The sequence below is a fragment of the Trachurus japonicus genome, chromosome 4 (genome assembly GCF_045865225.1).
Source record: "Trachurus japonicus isolate A0001 chromosome 4, Traja_1.0".
NCBI lineage: Eukaryota > Metazoa > Chordata > Actinopteri > Carangiformes > Carangidae > Trachurus > Trachurus japonicus.
This window is the reverse complement of record NC_140910.1, coordinates 32,135,698-32,155,088: the sequence shown is the minus strand read 5'-3', so window position 1 is coordinate 32,155,088 and position 19,391 is coordinate 32,135,698. Positions and strand designations below refer to the sequence as shown.

General features: G+C 44.4%; 1 protein-coding gene across 1 annotated transcript; it reads right to left on the bottom strand.

The window, feature by feature from the left end:
• Window positions 1–3,859: 3,859 nt before the first annotated feature.
• LOC146989251 (lipoamide acyltransferase component of branched-chain alpha-keto acid dehydrogenase complex, mitochondrial-like) lies at window positions 3,860–18,938 on the bottom strand. The gene is made up of 12 exons (XM_085775203.1): window positions 18,786–18,938; window positions 18,563–18,699; window positions 17,361–17,493; window positions 16,315–16,390; window positions 15,175–15,356; window positions 13,818–13,945; window positions 12,694–12,952; window positions 9,516–9,682; window positions 9,310–9,387; window positions 5,702–5,893; window positions 5,542–5,613; window positions 3,860–4,686 (listed from the first exon to the last, which is right to left on the bottom strand). The coding sequence occupies exons 2-12, from the start codon at window positions 18,695–18,697 to the stop codon at window positions 4,519–4,521; spliced, it is 1,590 nt and encodes a 529-aa protein (XP_085631329.1). The 5' UTR covers window positions 18,698–18,699; window positions 18,786–18,938; the 3' UTR covers window positions 3,860–4,518.
• Between the last annotated feature and the right edge of the window lie 453 nt (window positions 18,939–19,391).

The following is a 19,391-nucleotide window of genomic DNA, read 5'->3' as shown; positions in this document are numbered from 1 at the left end:
TGGACTGTTGTGTTACAGTGTTGTGGTACTGTAGTCTAACAGTGTTGTAGAATTACAGTATAATTACAGTAGTATTATCATAGCACCACTGTGTTATTGTAGTATTCAAAGTATTACGGTGTTGTATTATCAGAGTACAGCTGTACAGTGTTGTAGTAGTATCACACAGTACCACAGTGTTAGTGTTGTAGTCGGTGAACACTGGTGTCATGTTGTAGTTAGTGTTGTATTACTATAGCTCTGTAGTATTGCAGTACTGTGGTACAACAGTATAACAGTGAAGTAGTATTACAGTGTAGCAGTATTGTATTGTAGTATTACTGTAGTAGTACTGTAGTATTACACAGTCTCAGTGTAGCAGCTCTCACCTTGTCTCAGCGCAGCGGCAACAGTCGTCGTCCATGCTGCTGAGAAATTTGACCTCAGATCAGATCAGCTGCTGGTTAATTTTAGTCAGAGTCTCCAGGTCATGTGACCGACAGATACCCCCACCTCTTACCCCCCCTCTTACCCTCTTACCCCCCCTCTTACCCTCTTACCCCCCCTCCACTCAGAGTCACATGACTGGTCCCGGTCCTGGGTCCTGGGAGAGGAGTCGGGGTCTCTCAGCCAATCAGAGCGGAGGACCTCCCACCTTCTCTCTGACCTCTGGAGTTTCTGACCGCGTGTCCTCCTGCACGTTGGGACGTTGTCATGGTGACGGCAGCATCTGGTCCACACACAGCAGCCCTACAGAAGAAGGATGGGATGTAGGAGCTCAGTGCATCATGGGAGTTTGGTGAAAGAAGCTAAAATGAGTCGTAGCAACAAGTAATAAATATTTGACACATGAAGTAAAGACATTGGCCTTTGGTCAGCCCTAGATATTATGGTATTAAACTACATCTTTTTATTTAACTCGGCTAGTTAAATCACAATAGCATACTGATGTGTTGAACTTACAGGCTTGTTACTAAGTATGTATTAATTATCATGATAAATAAAACTCAACCTCACACAGCTCCATGTTGTCTCTGTGTGGTGTTCAGGGACAGTCAGGACAGTCTGAGGACAGACAGCTCTGAGGTTGAAGTTTATATTAATGCACCGTGACACAGTGGCAGGTCTCTGTACGTCTTCACCACAGATCACAGATCAGCTGTTCAGCTGGAGGAGGAAAACTCAGCTGTTCTCGGTTCCACCGCGACGTGCGCCTGGCGTTTGTTTTTTCTCTCCATTTATCAAGCTCCGGTAGCGACCCAGGTAAAATACGGGAGGACACCGTGCAGCTTCTTCATTAAATCCAAACAGTCCGACACAGCGACGCAGACGCACTGCTCCTCTTTGACTCTAAAGTCTCAGCAACCGGACTTATACTGAGTCTCCAGACCAGTTGGACCAGTCCCAGCCTGGTCAGATGCGTAGAACTGATGAAGCCTCTTGGATGAAGGTGAAACGTCTTCAGACAAATAACTAAGTCCAGTTGCTTTCGATTTAACCTGCTTTGAAATGTTGTAGTGAAAATGATTTTTTTTTTTTTACACGAGTCAAAACGAGCGTCAAATCGCGTATCTCGCGTTTGGTCGCGCGTCAAAGCTCGCGCGAAAAAAAAGCGTTCCTCGTGTTTGGTGGGAAGCCCCTTGTGGGTCTTCCCACCAAACACGATGAAATAGACGAAGACGCGATGGTCCCGTCGCCATAAAAGAATCGAGTGTATTGCGTCGCAAAAAAAAAAGTCGCGTCTACCGCGTCGCGCGCCTAATCGCGTCTCGCGCCTAATCGCGTCTTTGCGTCACGGCCTTTTACACCGCGGACGTAACGAATAAACGGTGACGGTGTGAACGAACAACATAGAACAGGACCAGACGTGGCGTTGTTTCCTCTTTTCACCGACAGCTCCACTCTCCCTTACTTACACTAACTACTGTTATTGTTGAGGCCAGAGAATTGTGGGATTTGTAGTTTTTGACCAATCGCAGGTTGTGCTCTTTCTGTTTTTGTGATTTTCCCGGTTCACACATGTATTTTTTTTTAGGGGCAAATGCGAGTGAAATGCTCGCCCATGGTGGGCATAAGAACATTTAAGACCTGTCTAAAATTATTTAAGACTTGAACACAATAATTCAACAAATTTAAGACATTTTAAGGCCTAAAATTTAGATTTTCAAATTTTTGACTTTTTAAGACCCCGCGGATACCCTGTAACTATTACCCCTGGCAAAAAATGTATTTAATGAAATTTAATTTAATTTTAATGAAAAACATCTGATACAGGATATAAATCCTTTACATCAGACTCAAATAAATAACAACATACAAAAATTAAACACAAATATACCAACTACATACATAATCACTAAAATACATATAACAGAATAATCCCCAAAAATCTCAATAAAACTACAAAACAAAAACAAGAAAGAGAAAGAGAATTGTATTGTTCTGTATATAATTATATATATATACCGTATATATATATAAAGCAATTAAAAAAATGTTTTTTTCATTGAAAGAGATTACTGTTTCATTTATACTTTGTTGGATTGGTTTTTTGTTTCTTCAGTGTTTTTTAAACAGCCAGAAATGATCTCATCTGGTCTGGCTGTTTAAATAGATTTTAAAAATGCAAATATACAGTACATCAGTCAAATACATTGGGAACATTTCCCCATGTGTTTCAAATTTAAACTTCAAATCTCATTAAATTTGCTAATTGTTGGGAAAAAGTTCTTTAATTGTGAAATAATCAAAACTTTATATATTCTACATTATAAATGTTGTTTATTTGACCAGATAACATTTAATTTAAATCCCATTTTGTTCCTGAATCCACCAAACTGCTGGGATCAGAATAATCCTGATGTTCTGGATCAACGTTTTCCTGATCCGACTAAAAAGTTCTGAACGACACAAACTGATGAAGGTTTGATCCATTTTCAAGATTTGATCTGATCAATGATCCAAAATCCGATCAGTTTTTAACCCTTTGTAACAACTGGGTCCAGGACCAGAAAGTGACTTCTCCCACGTTATCTGAGGAACCTGAACTCACCACAAACGACTCAGACTTGGTTCACTTCAACTTTATTGAGTTTTTTTTTTTTTCTTTTTTTTTCTTTTTTCTTGTTTGACCAGGGTTCAGACACTTCACAGTTTATGAGTCGGACCAGAACCAGAACCAGAACCAGGAACCAGGTCCAAGAGTCCTGATCCGGATCCACATCCCCACACAAAACCACGACAGCGTCAACAACAACAAACAACAAACATTTCAACACATGAAACAAAACAAAACAAAACAAAACAAAATAGACAAAATAAAGGTCAGTATCAAAAAAAAAAAAAAACTACGACACCATCGTTACCCAGCAGCCCAGAGGAAGACGTCGGGACCGGGACCGGGACCAGGACCAGGACCGGGACCAGAGCCAGAACCAGGTCAGGGACCAGCTGGTGGGGGGAGGGGAGGGGAGAGAGGAGAGAGGGGGGGGGGGGCACTTAGCAGTTACAGAACCAGGACCAGAACCAGGACCAGAACCAGAACCAGAACCAGAACCAGAACCAGAACCAGGACCAGGCAGTAACAGTCAGACGGGTCCAGAACCAGCAGCAGGTCCACTGGTTCATTTACACACAGTTCAGTCAGTCAGGACCGGGACCAGAACCATGTGAAGTTCTGGTCCTGATGATCAGCGGAGACTTTGTGGACCTTTCACAGAGCGGTTGGTCCTGGTTCTGGACTCAGAAAACCACTTTAAACTGGACCAGATCCCAGACGGGTTCATCTGATCTGGATCGAACTGGTGGAACTGGACTCTGGTGAACCCGGGTCTCAGGTCTCAGGACCCAGTTCTGCCCCCCCCCTCCCCCCAACCCCCCCAGACTCTGGTTCTGGATCTCTCTCACACACACACACACACACACACACACACTGGTTCAGTCTCACTTCCTGTGATTTTCAAATTAAAAGTTTCACCGATTAAAATTATTATTATTAGGATTAATTTTCCAAATAGAAAAAAAACAACAAAACTGGTCCGGTCCAGGATAACAGAGTCCAAACTGATCAATGAACTGATGAATTATTGATGACACACACACACACACACACACACACACACACCCCCGACCCCCCAGCAAAGAGAATCCAGACCCAGACCACCAGCACCTGAAGAGCTGAACCCTGGTTCAACTTGGACCAAAAACTACAAAAACCTCTAAACCTCCAACCGAGAGAGAGAGAGTGAGTGAGTGAGAGAGTAAGGGGGTGGGTGGGTGAGTGAATGAGTGGTTGTCATGGAAACGACATGATTGACAGGCTGGCCCCTCCCCCGCCGCATCGCGCCGCCGCCGCAACTCGCTCAAAGGCAACAAGGAAATGAGAGAAAAGAAGAAGAAATGAAGATGATGATGAAGGCAGCAGCAGCGGCGGCGGTGGCGATGGCGGTGAAGGGGGAGAGGTGAAGGTGTGTTAGTGTTGGCGGTCCGGTTCCATCCGGTTCCATCCGGTTCCATCCGGTTCCGTCCGGTCGGGTCCGGTCACTTGAGGTCCAGCACCATGCTGGCCGGGTTCTCCAGGTATTCCCGCCACAGGTTGGAGAAGCGGCACATGGTGGCGCCGTCGATGATGCGGTGATCCGCCGACCAGCTGACCGCCATGATGTGAGCCGGGACCACCTGACCGCCGGCGCCGAACCGGGGCAGCACCTGAGAGCACACACACACACACACACACACACACACACACACATAGAGCGTTGGAATTAGCATTCGGCCCCAAGTTTTCAAAACAAATGAAGATTTTTTTTCCCCCTATATACATTATAGTTCAACATTTTGTCAAATTGGCCCATTGCCATAATCCCTATAGTCATAGCAGTAGGTTCGTTACCTTTAATTGTCGGTGCAAGCTATTTTTAGAACGGCGGAGCAGAGCCGTGAGCTGCTCAGAGCTACGCTACGGAGGCTCATTATGGGATTTCTTGGTTTCCCTCATCAAACTCATCAAATACACAATCCAACAACTCCACAACGCTCTGGTGGACAAGTTGTGACCTGCACATTCACCACGCTATGAGATAATAACACAACGTTACCACACAGAGTTGTTTTAGAGGGAAATACAGAGACTGTTGATGAAAAACTGTCCCTGAAGGCAACGTGCATCAGCGGTTTTGCATGAATTTCCCTCTAAAACAACTCTGTCTGGTAACGTTGTGTTATTATCTCATAGCGTGGTGAATGTGCAGCTCACAACTTGTCCGCCAGAGCGTTGTGGAGTTGTTGGATTGTGTATTTGATGAGTTTGATGAGGGAAACCAAGAAATCCCATAATGAGCCTCCGTAGCGTAGCTCTGAGCAGCTCGCAGCTCTGCTCTGGATTATGGCAATGGGCCAATTTGACAAAATGTTGAACTATCCCTTTAATCTCTAATTACCTTTCTTTCTTTTTTTATTATATACCCTGCACACACACACACAGGAAGGGGGCGGGGCTTGGCTTATCTAAGTACTTTGACCTCTGTGGTGTGTTCATAGGTCGTTGGAAAGTCTGGAACTCACCTGCATTTTCCCCAGCGCTCCGATGGCGACCTCAGGAGGGAGGATGACTGGTTTGGCGTACGTCCCTCCGATCTACAACACACACACAGAGGAAACAGGTTGTGGTTAGAGCGGGTCTAGAGTCCGTCTCCGTCCTCAGAGCGGCGGCGTCTGGACTCACTGATCCGATGTTGGACAGGGTGAACGTTCCCCCCGTCAGCTCCGACGTTCCCAGCTGCCCCACGGCGCCGAGCGTCTGCAGCCGGTTCAGCTCCTGGGCGATGTCGAACACGCTGAGCAGCTGCACGTTCTTCACGTTGGGCACCAGCAGACCCTGACTCGTGTCCATCGCCAGCCCGATGTTGTGAGACGCCTGAGGGCAAAGAGACACACCAAGGTGATTAGATATAAATGATGTCAAGTAACCGGGTCAGACTGATCCAGACCCAGTGATCTGATCGGATTCTGGGAAACCTGATCAATGACAACTGATTAATGATTATCTGACACATAACAGGTCTGATCTGCTGTTAAATGGATATTCAGCTACAAATTCAGTTGGGACAGACTTTCAAACCAAGAACTTTTTTATCTGGGCCAGATGTTTTCAGTGACACAAACATACGAAATGTAGAGAAAAAGGGTTATTTTCTGCCTCTGCGCTGGTCTCACATTTGGGCTTATTCTGACCAAATGGTAGCTACTATCAGAAAAAGAAGCAGACTGTGGTCGTCGTAAGGATTTCCTGAACACTTTGGTATGATTTTGGTGTTTCTACAGTAAATATTTTGGAAACACTTGCAAGTTATAAACAGGGGTCCCTCCTGCTTCTCTTTGTATTAGAGTCAATGGGCGGCAGGAAGAGACCTGGCCGCAATGAGAGGCTCACAGTTTAAATTTTGTAAGTCTCTCTGCTTCGATGAACACATTAGTGCTGCACGATTAATCTAATCGCAATTGCAATCGCAATGTCACGCCGTGCGATTACGTAATCGCACGAAAGAGTGCGATTGGCGATTTAAAGTACATAAATGTGCGACCGCGTGAGCCTGTAAACGGGACTTTAACTCCTGTAGTGTGTGGAGCGGAGCCGCTAATGTGTGCAGCATAGCAGACTCCGTCAGTAGTCATGTGACCAGCAGGTCTGATCACGTGACGACCCAGCTGGCAGACAGCGCTCCGTGTGCTGCAGGACCGTCTCCCTGTGATTACAGCAGGTGTGGAGCTTTAGCGTCACGGAGCGAACTGTGTTTTCCTCCGCAACATGTGCAGTGCGTTTAAAAAATGAGGAGGTATATGCCTGTTGGGGCGAACGACCAGAAAGCTCCGGTGTTTGGTTTTCTTTTAACTGTCTTTTTTATTTATTTTTTATTTTTATTTTACGCCACACTCATTTGCCGTCTCCTCTCCTCTCCTCCGTTGTGTGTGTGTGTGCGCACGCGCGCGCGCGCGCGTGTGTGTGTCTGTCTGTCTGTCTCTGTGTTACCTGTGTACCTGTGTGCTGTGAGAGGAGGGAGGGGGGAGAAAGGCATTGTAATAAATGATGGCATCGCAGTAGACTATGAAACTGCACAAAAAGTTACCTATTTTTATTTAATACAAAGATACTGTAAGGAAACACTTATTATTTGAGAAATACACTCCTAAAATATGGTTATTTCCTGTGCTGTGCTTGATAATCAAGCAAATAGACTCCTTACAGCATTAATTTACAATATCGTAATCGCAATCGCAAATCGCAATATTTTCCACCATAATCGCAATCGCACATTTTTATCAAATCGTGCAGCACTAGAACACATTGTTAGAGAGAGGACACGTTTGTCTACAAATGTGGAAAAAATCATGTGTGTAGAGTGTAATTTGTGGCTGAAAGCAGCGTGGAAAGAGAAAAATGATGTCACCCATGCTAGCCTGAACATTCTGCGCAATACACACCCATTATAATCTCAACACTTCTCCAAATATGATCATGGTCATTAAACAGTGATTGATCAAAAACTATAATACCTAAAATAATACCGAAAAACGTGAATTAATACACCAATAAACGAGTGTTGTGTCTTGCAGAAGTCAGAGGACAGAGCCTCGCTGTCTTTGCCCCGTGGCCCTAACTAAAAGTGCCCAGTTTGATCGGATAAAACCTTGAAAACGGGTTATTGCAAAAACTAAAACCAGATCACGTGATCCAGTCTCTGTTTTAATCTGGATCAAACCCTCAGTTTGTGTTGATCAGAACTTTTTAGTCGGATCAGGAAACTTTGACCGTGTTTGTGTGTGTGTGTGCACCAGCGCGCACGTGAGAGACGGGCCGCCACAGACTCGTTAATTAATAGTTAACACTGCTGGTTGGTAAGTTTCATTTTTACCGTGCACCACTGGCATGCATGCTCGCTTCTCTCTCTCTCTGTGCAGAATCAATTTGTGTCTTGGTCTTGATTCTGTGACACTGCACCACACACTGGTCAACGTATGGGAAACAATAGGTGTGTGTGTTTGAGTAAAATGATCGTTTGTGTTTCATTCTATAAACTACTGATAACAATTTCTCCCAAAAATGACAACTGGTCAAAATAACAAAAAAAGATGCAGTGTTTTCAGACCTCAAATAATACAAAGAAAACAAGTTGATATTCATTTTTAAACAGACCACTAATGTTTTAATTTAGGAAGAGTTCAGATTAAAGCAGATATCAGTGGAATGTTTTTGTTAATATAAGTCCTAAATAGTCCTATTTTCCGTCAGCAATCACTTACATGAAGTATTTCAGCCTAAACACGAGTCTCTCCGTCACTCTGCTCTGCTGTAACCCGAGGAGAAAATTTTCCTTGTGGGATACAAGTGTTATCCAATGAGGGGAGAGAACGGCATGAAGGGCTGTGTGTGCAGCCAAGGGATGCGCGTGAATGTGGTGACGTAGCACGAGGACCAATTGATGCCTGACAAGGGCGGGGGCTGCTAACTCATGGTGCGTTCAAGGAAACTCGTACTTTGTGTTTTTCCTTCCTGTGAAGTCATACCAGTTCGATCTGGTACGAGTTCACGGGTCGGAAGTTACGAGTGGCCGTTATAGGGAACTTTCACAGACAACAGGACGGTAAAAACACGAGCTACGGGTTACCTGGAACGCTACCAAGTCGTAGTTGTGACTTGAAGCTGTAACTTACGGTTTCAAAAGCCTGCCTTGAACACAGCATTAGCCGAAACGGCCGTGCCACTGATATCTGCTTTAATATCGATGGAAATTTCAATTTTAATCCTGCAGCAGCAGTGATTGATTATTGATTTACTGATTATTTACTGATACATATATTATAGTTCTAAGTTTTTCTATTAAAATAAAGCCAATAATGACATTTTTTGTGTTCTCTGTTTATTTGGAAAAGTACCGAAAAGTATCGAAAAGTATTGAAAAACATTTTGGTACCGATACCGGTACCAACATGTTGGTATCGTGACAACACTAGTTCTGGGTCAGATGAGGTCTGGCTGTTTAAACGACATTGAAGAAACAACAAACAGCAGAGAAAACAACACAAACATCCCATTTTCAAATAAATCCACTCTTGAGTGTCTCCATGCTGCTGTTCTACCTGTTGTTTACACATTTAAAACACTCATTATCTGGATTTGGTCATCTAGAGAAGCTTGTATCTGCTCTGAACAACTGGGGTAAAGGTAGAGATGGATTACATGATCCTAGATGGCAAAACAACGGATTGAAACAACTGGGTCTTAAAGAAAAAGTTTGAATCTACAATGTAGAAAGTGTCCAGTCCGGATCGTACCTTGTAGGTGATGTTCTGACAGCTCTGGTCCAATGAGGAGTTCAGGATGGGGAAGTGCAGGAGTCCCAGAGAGGCAGCCTGAGCCAATGAGAGCACAGCATCAACGTCAGCGCCAAACATCACGTGACCAATCAGCATCAAGGTCGCCCCCGCCAAGCCCCGCCCCCTCGCCCCTCCTCTCAGACCCTCCTCTCTTCTCCTCCTACCTTGATGAAGAAGGGCATGAAGCTGAGTTTGACCCCCCGGCCCTCGGCGAGGGGCCGGAGCTCCGCCCGCAGCGCCACCAGGCGGCTCAGGTCGACCTCGTCACAGTAGCCGAAGTGAGGGATCATCAGAGCGGCCGTCATCGTCTTCACCATCGCTTTGTGGAAACCTGATCAATGACAACTGATTAATGATTATCTGACACATAACAGGTCTGATCTGCTGTTAAAGGGATATTCAGCTAAAAATTCAGTTGGGACAGACTTTCAAACCAAGAACTTTTTTATCTGGGTCAGACGTTTTCAGTGACACAAACATACGAAATGTAGAGAAAAAGGGTGATTTTCTGCCTCTGTGCTGGTCTCACATTTGGGCTGATTCTGAGAAAACGGTAGCTACTATCAGAAGAAGAAGCAGACCGTGGTCGTCGTAAAGACTTCCTGAACACTTTGATATGACTTTGGTGTTTCTACAGTAAATATTTTAGAAACATTTGCAAGTTATAAACAGGGGTCCCCTCTGCTTCTCTCAGAAAATCTTTGTATTAGAGTCAATGGGCGGCAGGAAGAGACCTGGCCGCAATGAGAGGCTCACAGTTTAAATTCTGTAAGTCTCTCTGCTTTGATGAACACATTGTTAGAGAGAGGACAAGTTTGTCTACAACTGTGGAAAAGATTATGTGTGTAGAGTGTAAATTGTGCCCGTGAGCAGCGTGGAAAGAGAAAAATTCAGACAATTTCTGGCAACTTCTCCCACTCTGACACGAACATTCCACCCAATACACACCCATTATAATCTCAACACTTCTCCAAATAGGGTCATGGTCATTAAACAGTGACTGATCAAAAACTATAATACCTATCGAAACGTGGATTAATACACCAATAGACGAGACTTGTGTCTTGCAGAAGCCAGAGGACAGTGCCTCGATGTGTTTGCCCCGTGGCCCTAACTAAAAGCTCCCAGTTTTAGCAACAACTTGCTTCCCGTATGAATTTAAATCAGTAAAATTGTGGTCACCTAGATGCACCTCAAGGTCATGTAGCCCCCATAAATTTAACATAGTGTATATGGTTTTAAGTGTTGTGATTTTTGCATGTAGTAGCATATAAATGTCCACAAGGTGGCGTATTACGCTCACCAGTGGGTCCAGAAATCAGCGGTAGAAATGAGGAAGAAGGAGGAAGTGAACAAAAACAAGATGAATGCAAGTGTGAATGCAGCTTTTCGTGAGCAGCGTGGAGTGAATGTTGATATATCCGTTAAGTTTTATGTTTTTGCTGTCCGAGAAAAGGTTAAAGTTGTTCGGGACGACGTTGTGTTGCCAGAAGATTAAGGAGGATAACTAACTAGTGTGTTTTGATGACTATTCTCCGGTGAGTGTGTTGTGTTTTCAGTGTTAGCTTTAACTGTGTTAGCCTGAGCTAATTTCAATGACCGTGAATGATGAAAAAAAACAATCGGAGAAACGTGATGTGTTTGGAAAATGCATATCGCTGTTGATTTCAAGATGTAAAAGAAATACTGCTAACAGAAAAATAGCCTTTTAAGTTTTATTTTCTTGAAGGCATATGTATTCTGTTGTGACTGTGTGAAAAAAAGGTAAAGATGAAAAAGATATCAGAGAAAAACGAGCTGTTAGGTTTTACTAATGCTGCATAGTTTAAAGAATCAATATGGACTTTAACTAAGGTTAAACTGTGCACTATGCAGGTTGGTTTTTTTTATGGTTGACTTCTGAGAGGAGACAACGGCGACTCGCGGTGGGTTCAGCGGGTGAGCGGCAGCCAGGCCGCTACTACAGCTGCAAGTGGAGCCACTCCGTGGATCGAGAAACAACAGGACAGCTTCAACTGGATTCCAGATAAGAAACTTGACAAAACAACATAAAAAAGGGGGCCCCTACATAACTGAACTGAGACTGAACTAACCGAAAAGGAGACATTGAAACTTTTGACTTGACTAAACTGAACTTGAAAAGACTGCAACTGAACTGAAGGACTAATTTCCTTTTGTGAGGAAGATCCCACTTTACAGTGGAGGTGATTTCATTTAAGTTTATTATTTTCAGTACCCGGGTACAGTACTTTACATTGGCCAATTGAATCATTGTGTTTTCTTTCTTATTTGTGATATCTTACAGAGCTCTGAGGTAAACAGAGGTACATTTAATTTCACTTGAACTTGGTCTACTGTATTTGGTTTTATCATTTTGTCAAAGCATAACATAGAGGTGAATTAGACCTTATTGAGAGAAGTGTTTCTATTTTTCTATGGTGAATAAATGCACCCAGTTATTGTCTAAAATTTAACACTTGTGTTTTGCTTATTAATCCTCCCACTGAACTTAGGGCTTAGATATTGGTGTATCATACTATTCCTCGGACTCACTACTCTTTCTATTAGTGTTACAGTCATAAAGAAGGAAAACAGTATTCACAGTCTACTGAAGGCTAAAGGTTCAGGTTTTTCTGCAATTCTTATACCACCATCTGGGTCTGTGTCAAACCTACGCCCTTTAAAGAACCAGTACTAACCGACTAAGTGATTGATTGATCAGCTCATGGTCAATAATCTCAGAGTCTCTAAAGTCTGCGCTGATGTAGGGCTGGGCGATATGGCGATATTAGATCATGAAGGATTAGAGTGTGTAGACGATCTGCCAAAGTGCAGAGATCGTAGGATCGTCTGGGGCTCATTCTATAAATTGCAGTTCTATGCTGCAAAGCGCAAACAAAGGACATTTTCAAAGTTTGCTAAAAGAGATAACAACAGTTACTTTAGTTTGTATTTTTATTTGACCCTTTTCAATCAGCTATTTAGTGTTTTGATACACTTAAAATCCTGTTAAAATGACTGTGTTGAATAAAACAAACAGTAATGTCTTCATTGATATTTTACTTTCATGTTTATTAAAAGCTACCTTTTATGTTGCAAGAGTGCACTTTATCAGAGTGTGTGTGTTTTTGCACATGTTGGCAAAACTGCAACTATTTAGATTAAAATCTGTTCAGAAAGGTTCTTTGGCCTCAATTGTCTGTTTTCACGATTTAAGATCGTGATGAAATCGAAATCGTGACTTCATTTTTTTAAAATCATGATATGATATTTTTGCCATATTGCCCCCCCCTACGCTGATGTCACAGTTTCCCGTTGCTGACTGCTGAGATGACCTCTGACCTTTGAGGGGCTCGGTCACGTCCTTCCCGGTGAACACGGGTCTGGGGATGGCGGGCGGGGGCTTGATGGCGGCCGGAGCGCCGGCGGGCCGGGTGGCGGCGGCGGCGGCAGCGGGAATCGCACCCGGACCCGGAGTGTGGATCTCCTGGAACGGAGTGGGAGGTAAGATGGCGCCGGTCTGCCGGGCCAGGAAGTTCAGGATGTCCTCCTTCAGGATGCGTCCGTCCCGTCCCGTCCCCACCACCTCGCTGAGCTTGATCTGAGCACACGCCGGTAAAAACACAGTTAACCCTTTAGCTGCTGACCACTAAAACACACACACTATTTTTCTCTCGCACTGTCTTTTCTGCTCTACATCTTTCACTTCTCTGCTCGAGCTCTGTCTGTTTTCCCTCCTTTCAAAATGAAATTGCAGACGTTACTGCTGTAACTTCTTGTTGTGCCACCGCCCGATCCTCCGTCACTCTCGTGAAGCCGGGACAAAGCCTCTGACTTGGACACAGTTTGTTTTTCCTCTCTTGATTTCTAATCGGCTCGGTTCAGATTTTGCCGGCAGGAAAATGTGAAATCTGGTGTTTATCTCGCGTGCTCTCTTTTTTCACACTCCCTCTTGCCCTCGATCCACATATAAATGACACCATCAAAATGAAACACAGCTGGCCACAGCTGGCCACAGCTGGCCATGGTAGTCCAGGTCAGTCCCATGTGTCAATCACGGGCTACAGAGGTTCAGCGAGACGCGTGGGCATGAGAATTAATATTATCATTGATGACGTATGACACGCATTGCCAGGAAAGATCCGATCTGTCTGTTTAGACTGCAGACGTATTGGCAAATATCCGGTTTGTATCTGATTTATTCCCACATATAACAGGGGCCTGAATCTGATCTGACAATATCCGATTCCATGCGCATTTTTCCCGTTTACACGTTCATGTTACAGATCCGATCTGAGCCACATGAGAGGAAAAAATCGGAATTAGGCCACTTGAACCATGCAGTGTAAAGACAGCCTGAGACATACATTGTTACAGTATCAATACTCTGCACATCCCAGCAGGTGAAGGGTTAAAACCAGTCTCAGTCCTAACGACCGGACCGGCGTGGACGTGGATGGACTCACGTTGTTCTCTATGGCGAGGCGTCTGACGGCCGGCGTGGCCTGAGTCTTGTGACCTTTGATCTCCTGGTGTGTGTGCTCCTCCCGCGCCATCGCCGGCGTCTCCACCACGTCCTCCTCCTGGATCACCTCTGAAACCACACACAGCGTCCGGTCAGAACCAGAACCACAACCAGAACCACAAACAGAACACAGATAGCGGTTTCACACTGGTTCCCGAACGCAACTTTGAACCGGCCGGCGCGTTCAGACTGGAAAAATAATTGGTTCGGAACCTGAAAAGTCGGTTCGCAGCGGAACCAAAAAATAGTTGGTTTTTCCTTGCGAACCGTGACATCATCAGTGGGCAAGTCACTTAAGACGAGCAGGAAAGCAGCAGGAAACCGTAACCATGTTATATACAGTATAGCTTAGTAAAATAAAACTTAATGCAGACTGATCGGTTCATTGTAAAACATTTATTTATTGATGTAAATGTGGCGATTTCTGTAACTTACGTACAGACAGAGCCCCGAGGCAGCGCTGCTCTGTCCACACGGGAAGCTTCACTTTTCATTCAAACAAATAATGCTACTGCCACAATTGTTAGATTTCATCAATGAGACCGACATTTATCTCCTAAACATAATTTAACCAGCCGGTGGTAAACCTCTAAAAACCTGCGGGTAAGTTAATTAGCGATCGTTTTCTCCCTCCCGGGATGACGACGGAGGTTGGCCGGCCGAGCAGCTCTGCAGACCGGCTGCTGTCTCTGTGATGTCCCGGTCGCTGCGGAGCTTCACTTCTCCGAAAAACATTGGAGAAGACTTCTAAACAGCCGTCATTTGGATAAACTGGCCGTATATTTGGGATCTTAACAGTTACTTTCTCGCATGAAAAAATATTAAAAGTAAATAGTACGGTAGTTTGCTGTTTCGGAAAGAGCCGTTGCTGTGTTTACTTCCGCCTGTGTGACGCGGAATGACGTCCTCCCACTTTGGTTCCACTTAAACTGGTGTGAAAGCTGGCTGGTTCGCCAGACGGCACCGAGGTTCTGAGGCCTGGACTACACGAATACGATATATTCCTAAACGCACATTTTTCTGTCCAATTGGGCCTCTCAACCACACGAACACAGCAAATTCACCCACATAAACGGAGAAATCGTTTACCAGTTTTGCCTCTTTATATGGACAGAGATATTTCTGTTGTGTGGACAGAGTTTTTTTTTTTAAACGAAGACGAAAATATCTGCTTAAAAAAATATCCATATACGTGTAGTCCAGGCCTGAGACTCCAGAACCGAACCAGAGCCAGAACCAGAACCGTGCCAGTGTGAAACCGCTAAGAGAAACAAACACCTGGTCCAGCGAAGTCTCACCTGAGCTGGACTCGGTCTCGATGTCGACCAGCGGTTTCCCCACCAGCGCCGTGGCGTCCACGTCGTAGTAGAGCCTCTTGATGACGCCGTCGTAGCGGCTGGTGATGGTGACGGACGCCTTGTCGCTCTGGACCTCACAGATGCTGTCGAACTGGGACACCTTGTCCCCCTCCTTCACGTACCTGAGGGACAGGACAGACACACCGGGCTCAGCTGGACCAGGACCTGAACTGGTCTCAGGACCAGGACCTGAACTGGTCTAATGGGTCTGTGGTGGATTCACTGGTCTCAGTGTTTGTGTTTGTTCTGTGGTGTCCATTTTGACAAGAATATTTATTTTCATTTTAGTCTGAGTCACTCACCATAGACTGGATTTAGTTTAACCCTCCTGTTGTCCTCCTGGGTCAAGGAAGGAAGGAAGGACGAAGGGAAAGATGGGAGGAAAGAAGGAAGGGAAAAAGGAAGGAAAGATAGATGGAGGGAGGGAACAGATTGGGTCAATTGGGTCAAAAAGGAAGGAAGAAGTAAGGACGTAGGGAAGGAAGGAATGAAGGAACGAACAAACGAACGAACGAAAGATGGAGGGAGGGAGGGAACAGATTCGTTCAAGGAAGGAAGAAGAAGGAAGAAGGAAGGAAAGAAGGAAGGGAAAAGGGATTGTGGAAAGAAGGAAGGGTGAAAGGAAGGAAAGAAGGAAGGATGGAGGAAGGGAACAGATTGGGTCAATTTGACCCAGAAGGACAACAAGAGGGTTAAATCGGTGGAAATCAGTTTTAGTCTCATTCTAGTCTTTTGATGTAATTTGACAGTTTTGTTTTACTGTGATAGATTTTGCAAAAGGATGTTTGTCATAGTGGTAAAAACTCCATTAGCGTAGCCTACCTTTAACTATGTGTTTAGTTATTTAAACTAAGAATGTACCATATTACTCTTGTATAATAAAAATGAATGTCTAAGTGCAATACATAATCATGTCCTTCACAGGTTCTTGTTTATTTTCTAACTAACCAACCAGAGACCTGACTGAGAGTTTGAATTTGAGTTAAAATAAGATAATTATTTGGTTAAAAAGGAAAACAATCGAGGAACTGAGGATGGTTGTAATAGAAAGTTTTCGTTAAAGTTTTAGTTGGTACCTACCACTCCTTCACCGTCACCTCCATGATCCCCTCTCCGATGTCCGACAGCTTGAACTGGACGATGGGTCCTCGACTCACTGCAGGAGAAACACAGCGACGTCATCATCATCATCATCATCATCAGGGATGCTCCGATCAATCGGCCGATATCTGGAGCCTGAACAGGTCGATTGTTGATCGTCGCACTCTCAAAGCTCAGATCAGGAAGCTGACTGCGTGAAACACACAGCGTTCAACCACCGAGTGGGAGCAGCTTCACCTGTCTGAATCTTGATCTAACAAGAAGGAACTGCGATTTGATACTTTTTAAGATAGAAGAAAAAATTTGTCTGCTGCAGTTTCTGTAGTGCAAGCGAGTGCATTGTGTGAACACAAGAGCGCGCCCCAGGCAAATTCAATCCAGGACTGTTTAGGCTGTAAAAATGTCCTGAATTACATAGTTTAGTGTAAACTCTGGACTATCTCCCTTCAGGACATTTGGATTGCGGCGAACAAGCAGTAAGGAGGAATATAAAATGGTTTTTGTGTAGTTTTATGGACATTTCTGTGTCGGGCCCTATTAATCTAATACACTGAATTAAATTTTCTGGTGAACTATTCCTTTAAAATCTTGATTGTATTTACTTATTTCAGTATAAATGGTTTTATTTCTTCAAGTGATGCACAAGATCGTAAATACAGGACGTGGAGGGTTGTTATTATTCTCTCATCCATTCAGCGGTCGGTGTCGGTGTGGGCAGGTTTATGATCGGTATCGGCCGGAGAGTCATAAAAACCTGCTGGTCTGGATTCTCTGAGTCCATCAGCAGAAACCAGGAAACACCTGGGACAGGTGAGGATACTCGACACCGGCCGACTTCCTCAATTCCTGAAAACCTGAATCTGGACGAACCAGATCTGTCAAACGTGTTAAAATAAAATAAAATAAAATAAAAAACCCTGAGAATGAACTGAAAAAGGTTTTAGTTTGAAGACCACCAGGGTCCAGGTCTGGTCCAGGTCCAGGTCTGGTTCTGGTTCTGGTTCTGGTTCTGGTTCTGGACTCACCCGCGGTGGAGTGCAGCGTCCTCCTGCTGAACATCTGGAGGCTCCGGTCACATGTGGAGACAAACGGCGGAGCGGTCCGGACCGGTCTGAAGCTCTGCAGCCGGAAACACCGGCGGCGGTACTGCTGAGTCAGCTGACCGGGAGAGAACACACACACACACACACACACACACACGGTCAGGTACAGACAGGTCCAGACAGACGACCAGATGTGCTGCTGTCAGACACCTGAACACCTGGACTCTTTGTAGCCTGACATTAAAGGGATAATTAATGAAATAATCATGTATAATTATGTAACATTACAACACATGAAGCAAATACTCTGAACTACTTTCTCTTTTAAAAATCCCTCCGCCCAGCAGCCGTGTCTGGAATGTAGTTCCGGCTGCATTTCCCTCTAATGCTAAATAAAGCTGCTCAGAGCTAATGGGATTTCTTGGTTTCCCTCATCAAACTCATCAAATACACAATCCAACAACTCCACAACACTCTGGTGGACAAGTTGTGAGCTGCACATTCACCACGCTATGAGATAATAACACAACGTTACCACACAGAGTTGTTGTAGAGGGAAATACAGAGACTGTTTAAAGAAATACTGTCCCTGAAGGCAACACGCATCAGCGGTTTTGCATGTATTTCCCTCTAAAACAACTCTGTCTGGTAACGTTGTGTTATTATCTCATAGCGTGGTGAATGTGCAGCTCACAACTTGTCCTCCAGAGTGTTGTGGAGTTGTTGGATTGTGTATTTATTTGATGAGTTTGACTGTGTTCACTGAGCAGCTCAGCTCACGTCTCTGCCCCGCCGATCTCAAAACAACATGCACCGAATAATTAAAGGTGATGAACCTACTGCTATGACTATAGAGGGTTATGGTGATAAGAAAATCTGCCAAAATGTTGAACTATCCCTTTAAATAACGCAACTTTAACGGATAGACAGTAAGAATTAAACAACAACAACAACAACAACAACACTACAGACAAAAAAAAGAGACTTCAAGTGACGTCAGAATCTCAGCTGCTTCACTTTCTCTTCACGCTGTTCCAGGTGCGACGCTGTGACGTCACGCGGACGCAGGTGCGCGTGCATGAAGTGAACTCGGTTTGTTTTTTTTAATTTTAATTTGTTTTTTTCTTTTAGTCAATAATTTGTTTTACTCATAAGTCGACTCCTATCCGGCCCCTGGTCCGTACCTGGTCAGGGAGGTGGTCCAGCTCCCGGTTCATGGCCAGCTCCAGTCTCTCCAGACTCTCACAGCCGCTCAGCTCCTCGGGAACCACCTGCACTCGGTTGTAGCTCAGCATCAGCTCTCTGAGCCGCGTCAACATCCCTGAGACCAGAACCAGAACCAGGAGGACACATGGTGAGACCGGCTACAGGGTCGGTCTTTGATCTGTCGGGAGGTAGGCTACTGACCGATCTGTTTGGGGATTTCAGAGACGCCGTTGCGGGACAGATCGAGCACCAGGAGGTTCTGGAAGCTGGAGATGAAGTGAGGGATCTTCTGCAGTCCGGTCCGGTGGAGCTGCCACTCCTGGACCTGGTTGAGCTGGACCAGACAGCCCGGCAGGACCTGCAGAGACAAACACTCACATCAGACCAACGGTGTCATTTATGATATTAAAAAAAAACAAAATTACTGGATTAATCAAACAATAATCGATTAATTATCAACTATTTTGATAATCTAATAATCAGTTTGAGTAGTTTCTTAAGAACAAAAGTCCAAATTCTCTGATTGCAGCTTCTTCAATGTGAATATTTCTGGTTTCTTTGTTCCTTTATGACAATGAACTGAGTCTCTCTTTGGTTTGTGGACAAAACAAGACATGTGAGGACGTCGCCTGGTGGTTTGAGAAACACTGATTGATATTTTTCAACATTTTTTTAACATTTTATTGACCAAACAACTAATTGGTTAATGGTTTAAATAATCGACAGATTAATCAATAATGAAAATTATCCTTAATTGCAGCCCTACCAAAAAGTAACTGAGTTAGTAACTGAATTACTACATAATAA

Bases quoted from the DNA above. Each gene is read 5' to 3' on its own strand.
- LOC146989251 (XM_085775203.1), bottom strand. From the start codon at position 18,697: ATGTTGACGCGGCTCAGAGAGCTGATGCTGAGCTACAACCGAGTGCAG. The intron at 17,494-18,562 runs GTACGGACCAGG...TCTCCCGGTCAG, and splicing joins TGGACCACCTCCCTGACCAG to CTGACTCAGCAGTACCGCCG. The intron at 5,894-9,309 runs GTACGATCCGGA...CTTTGCCCTCAG, and splicing joins GTCAGAACATCACCTACAAG to GCGTCTCACAACATCGGGCT.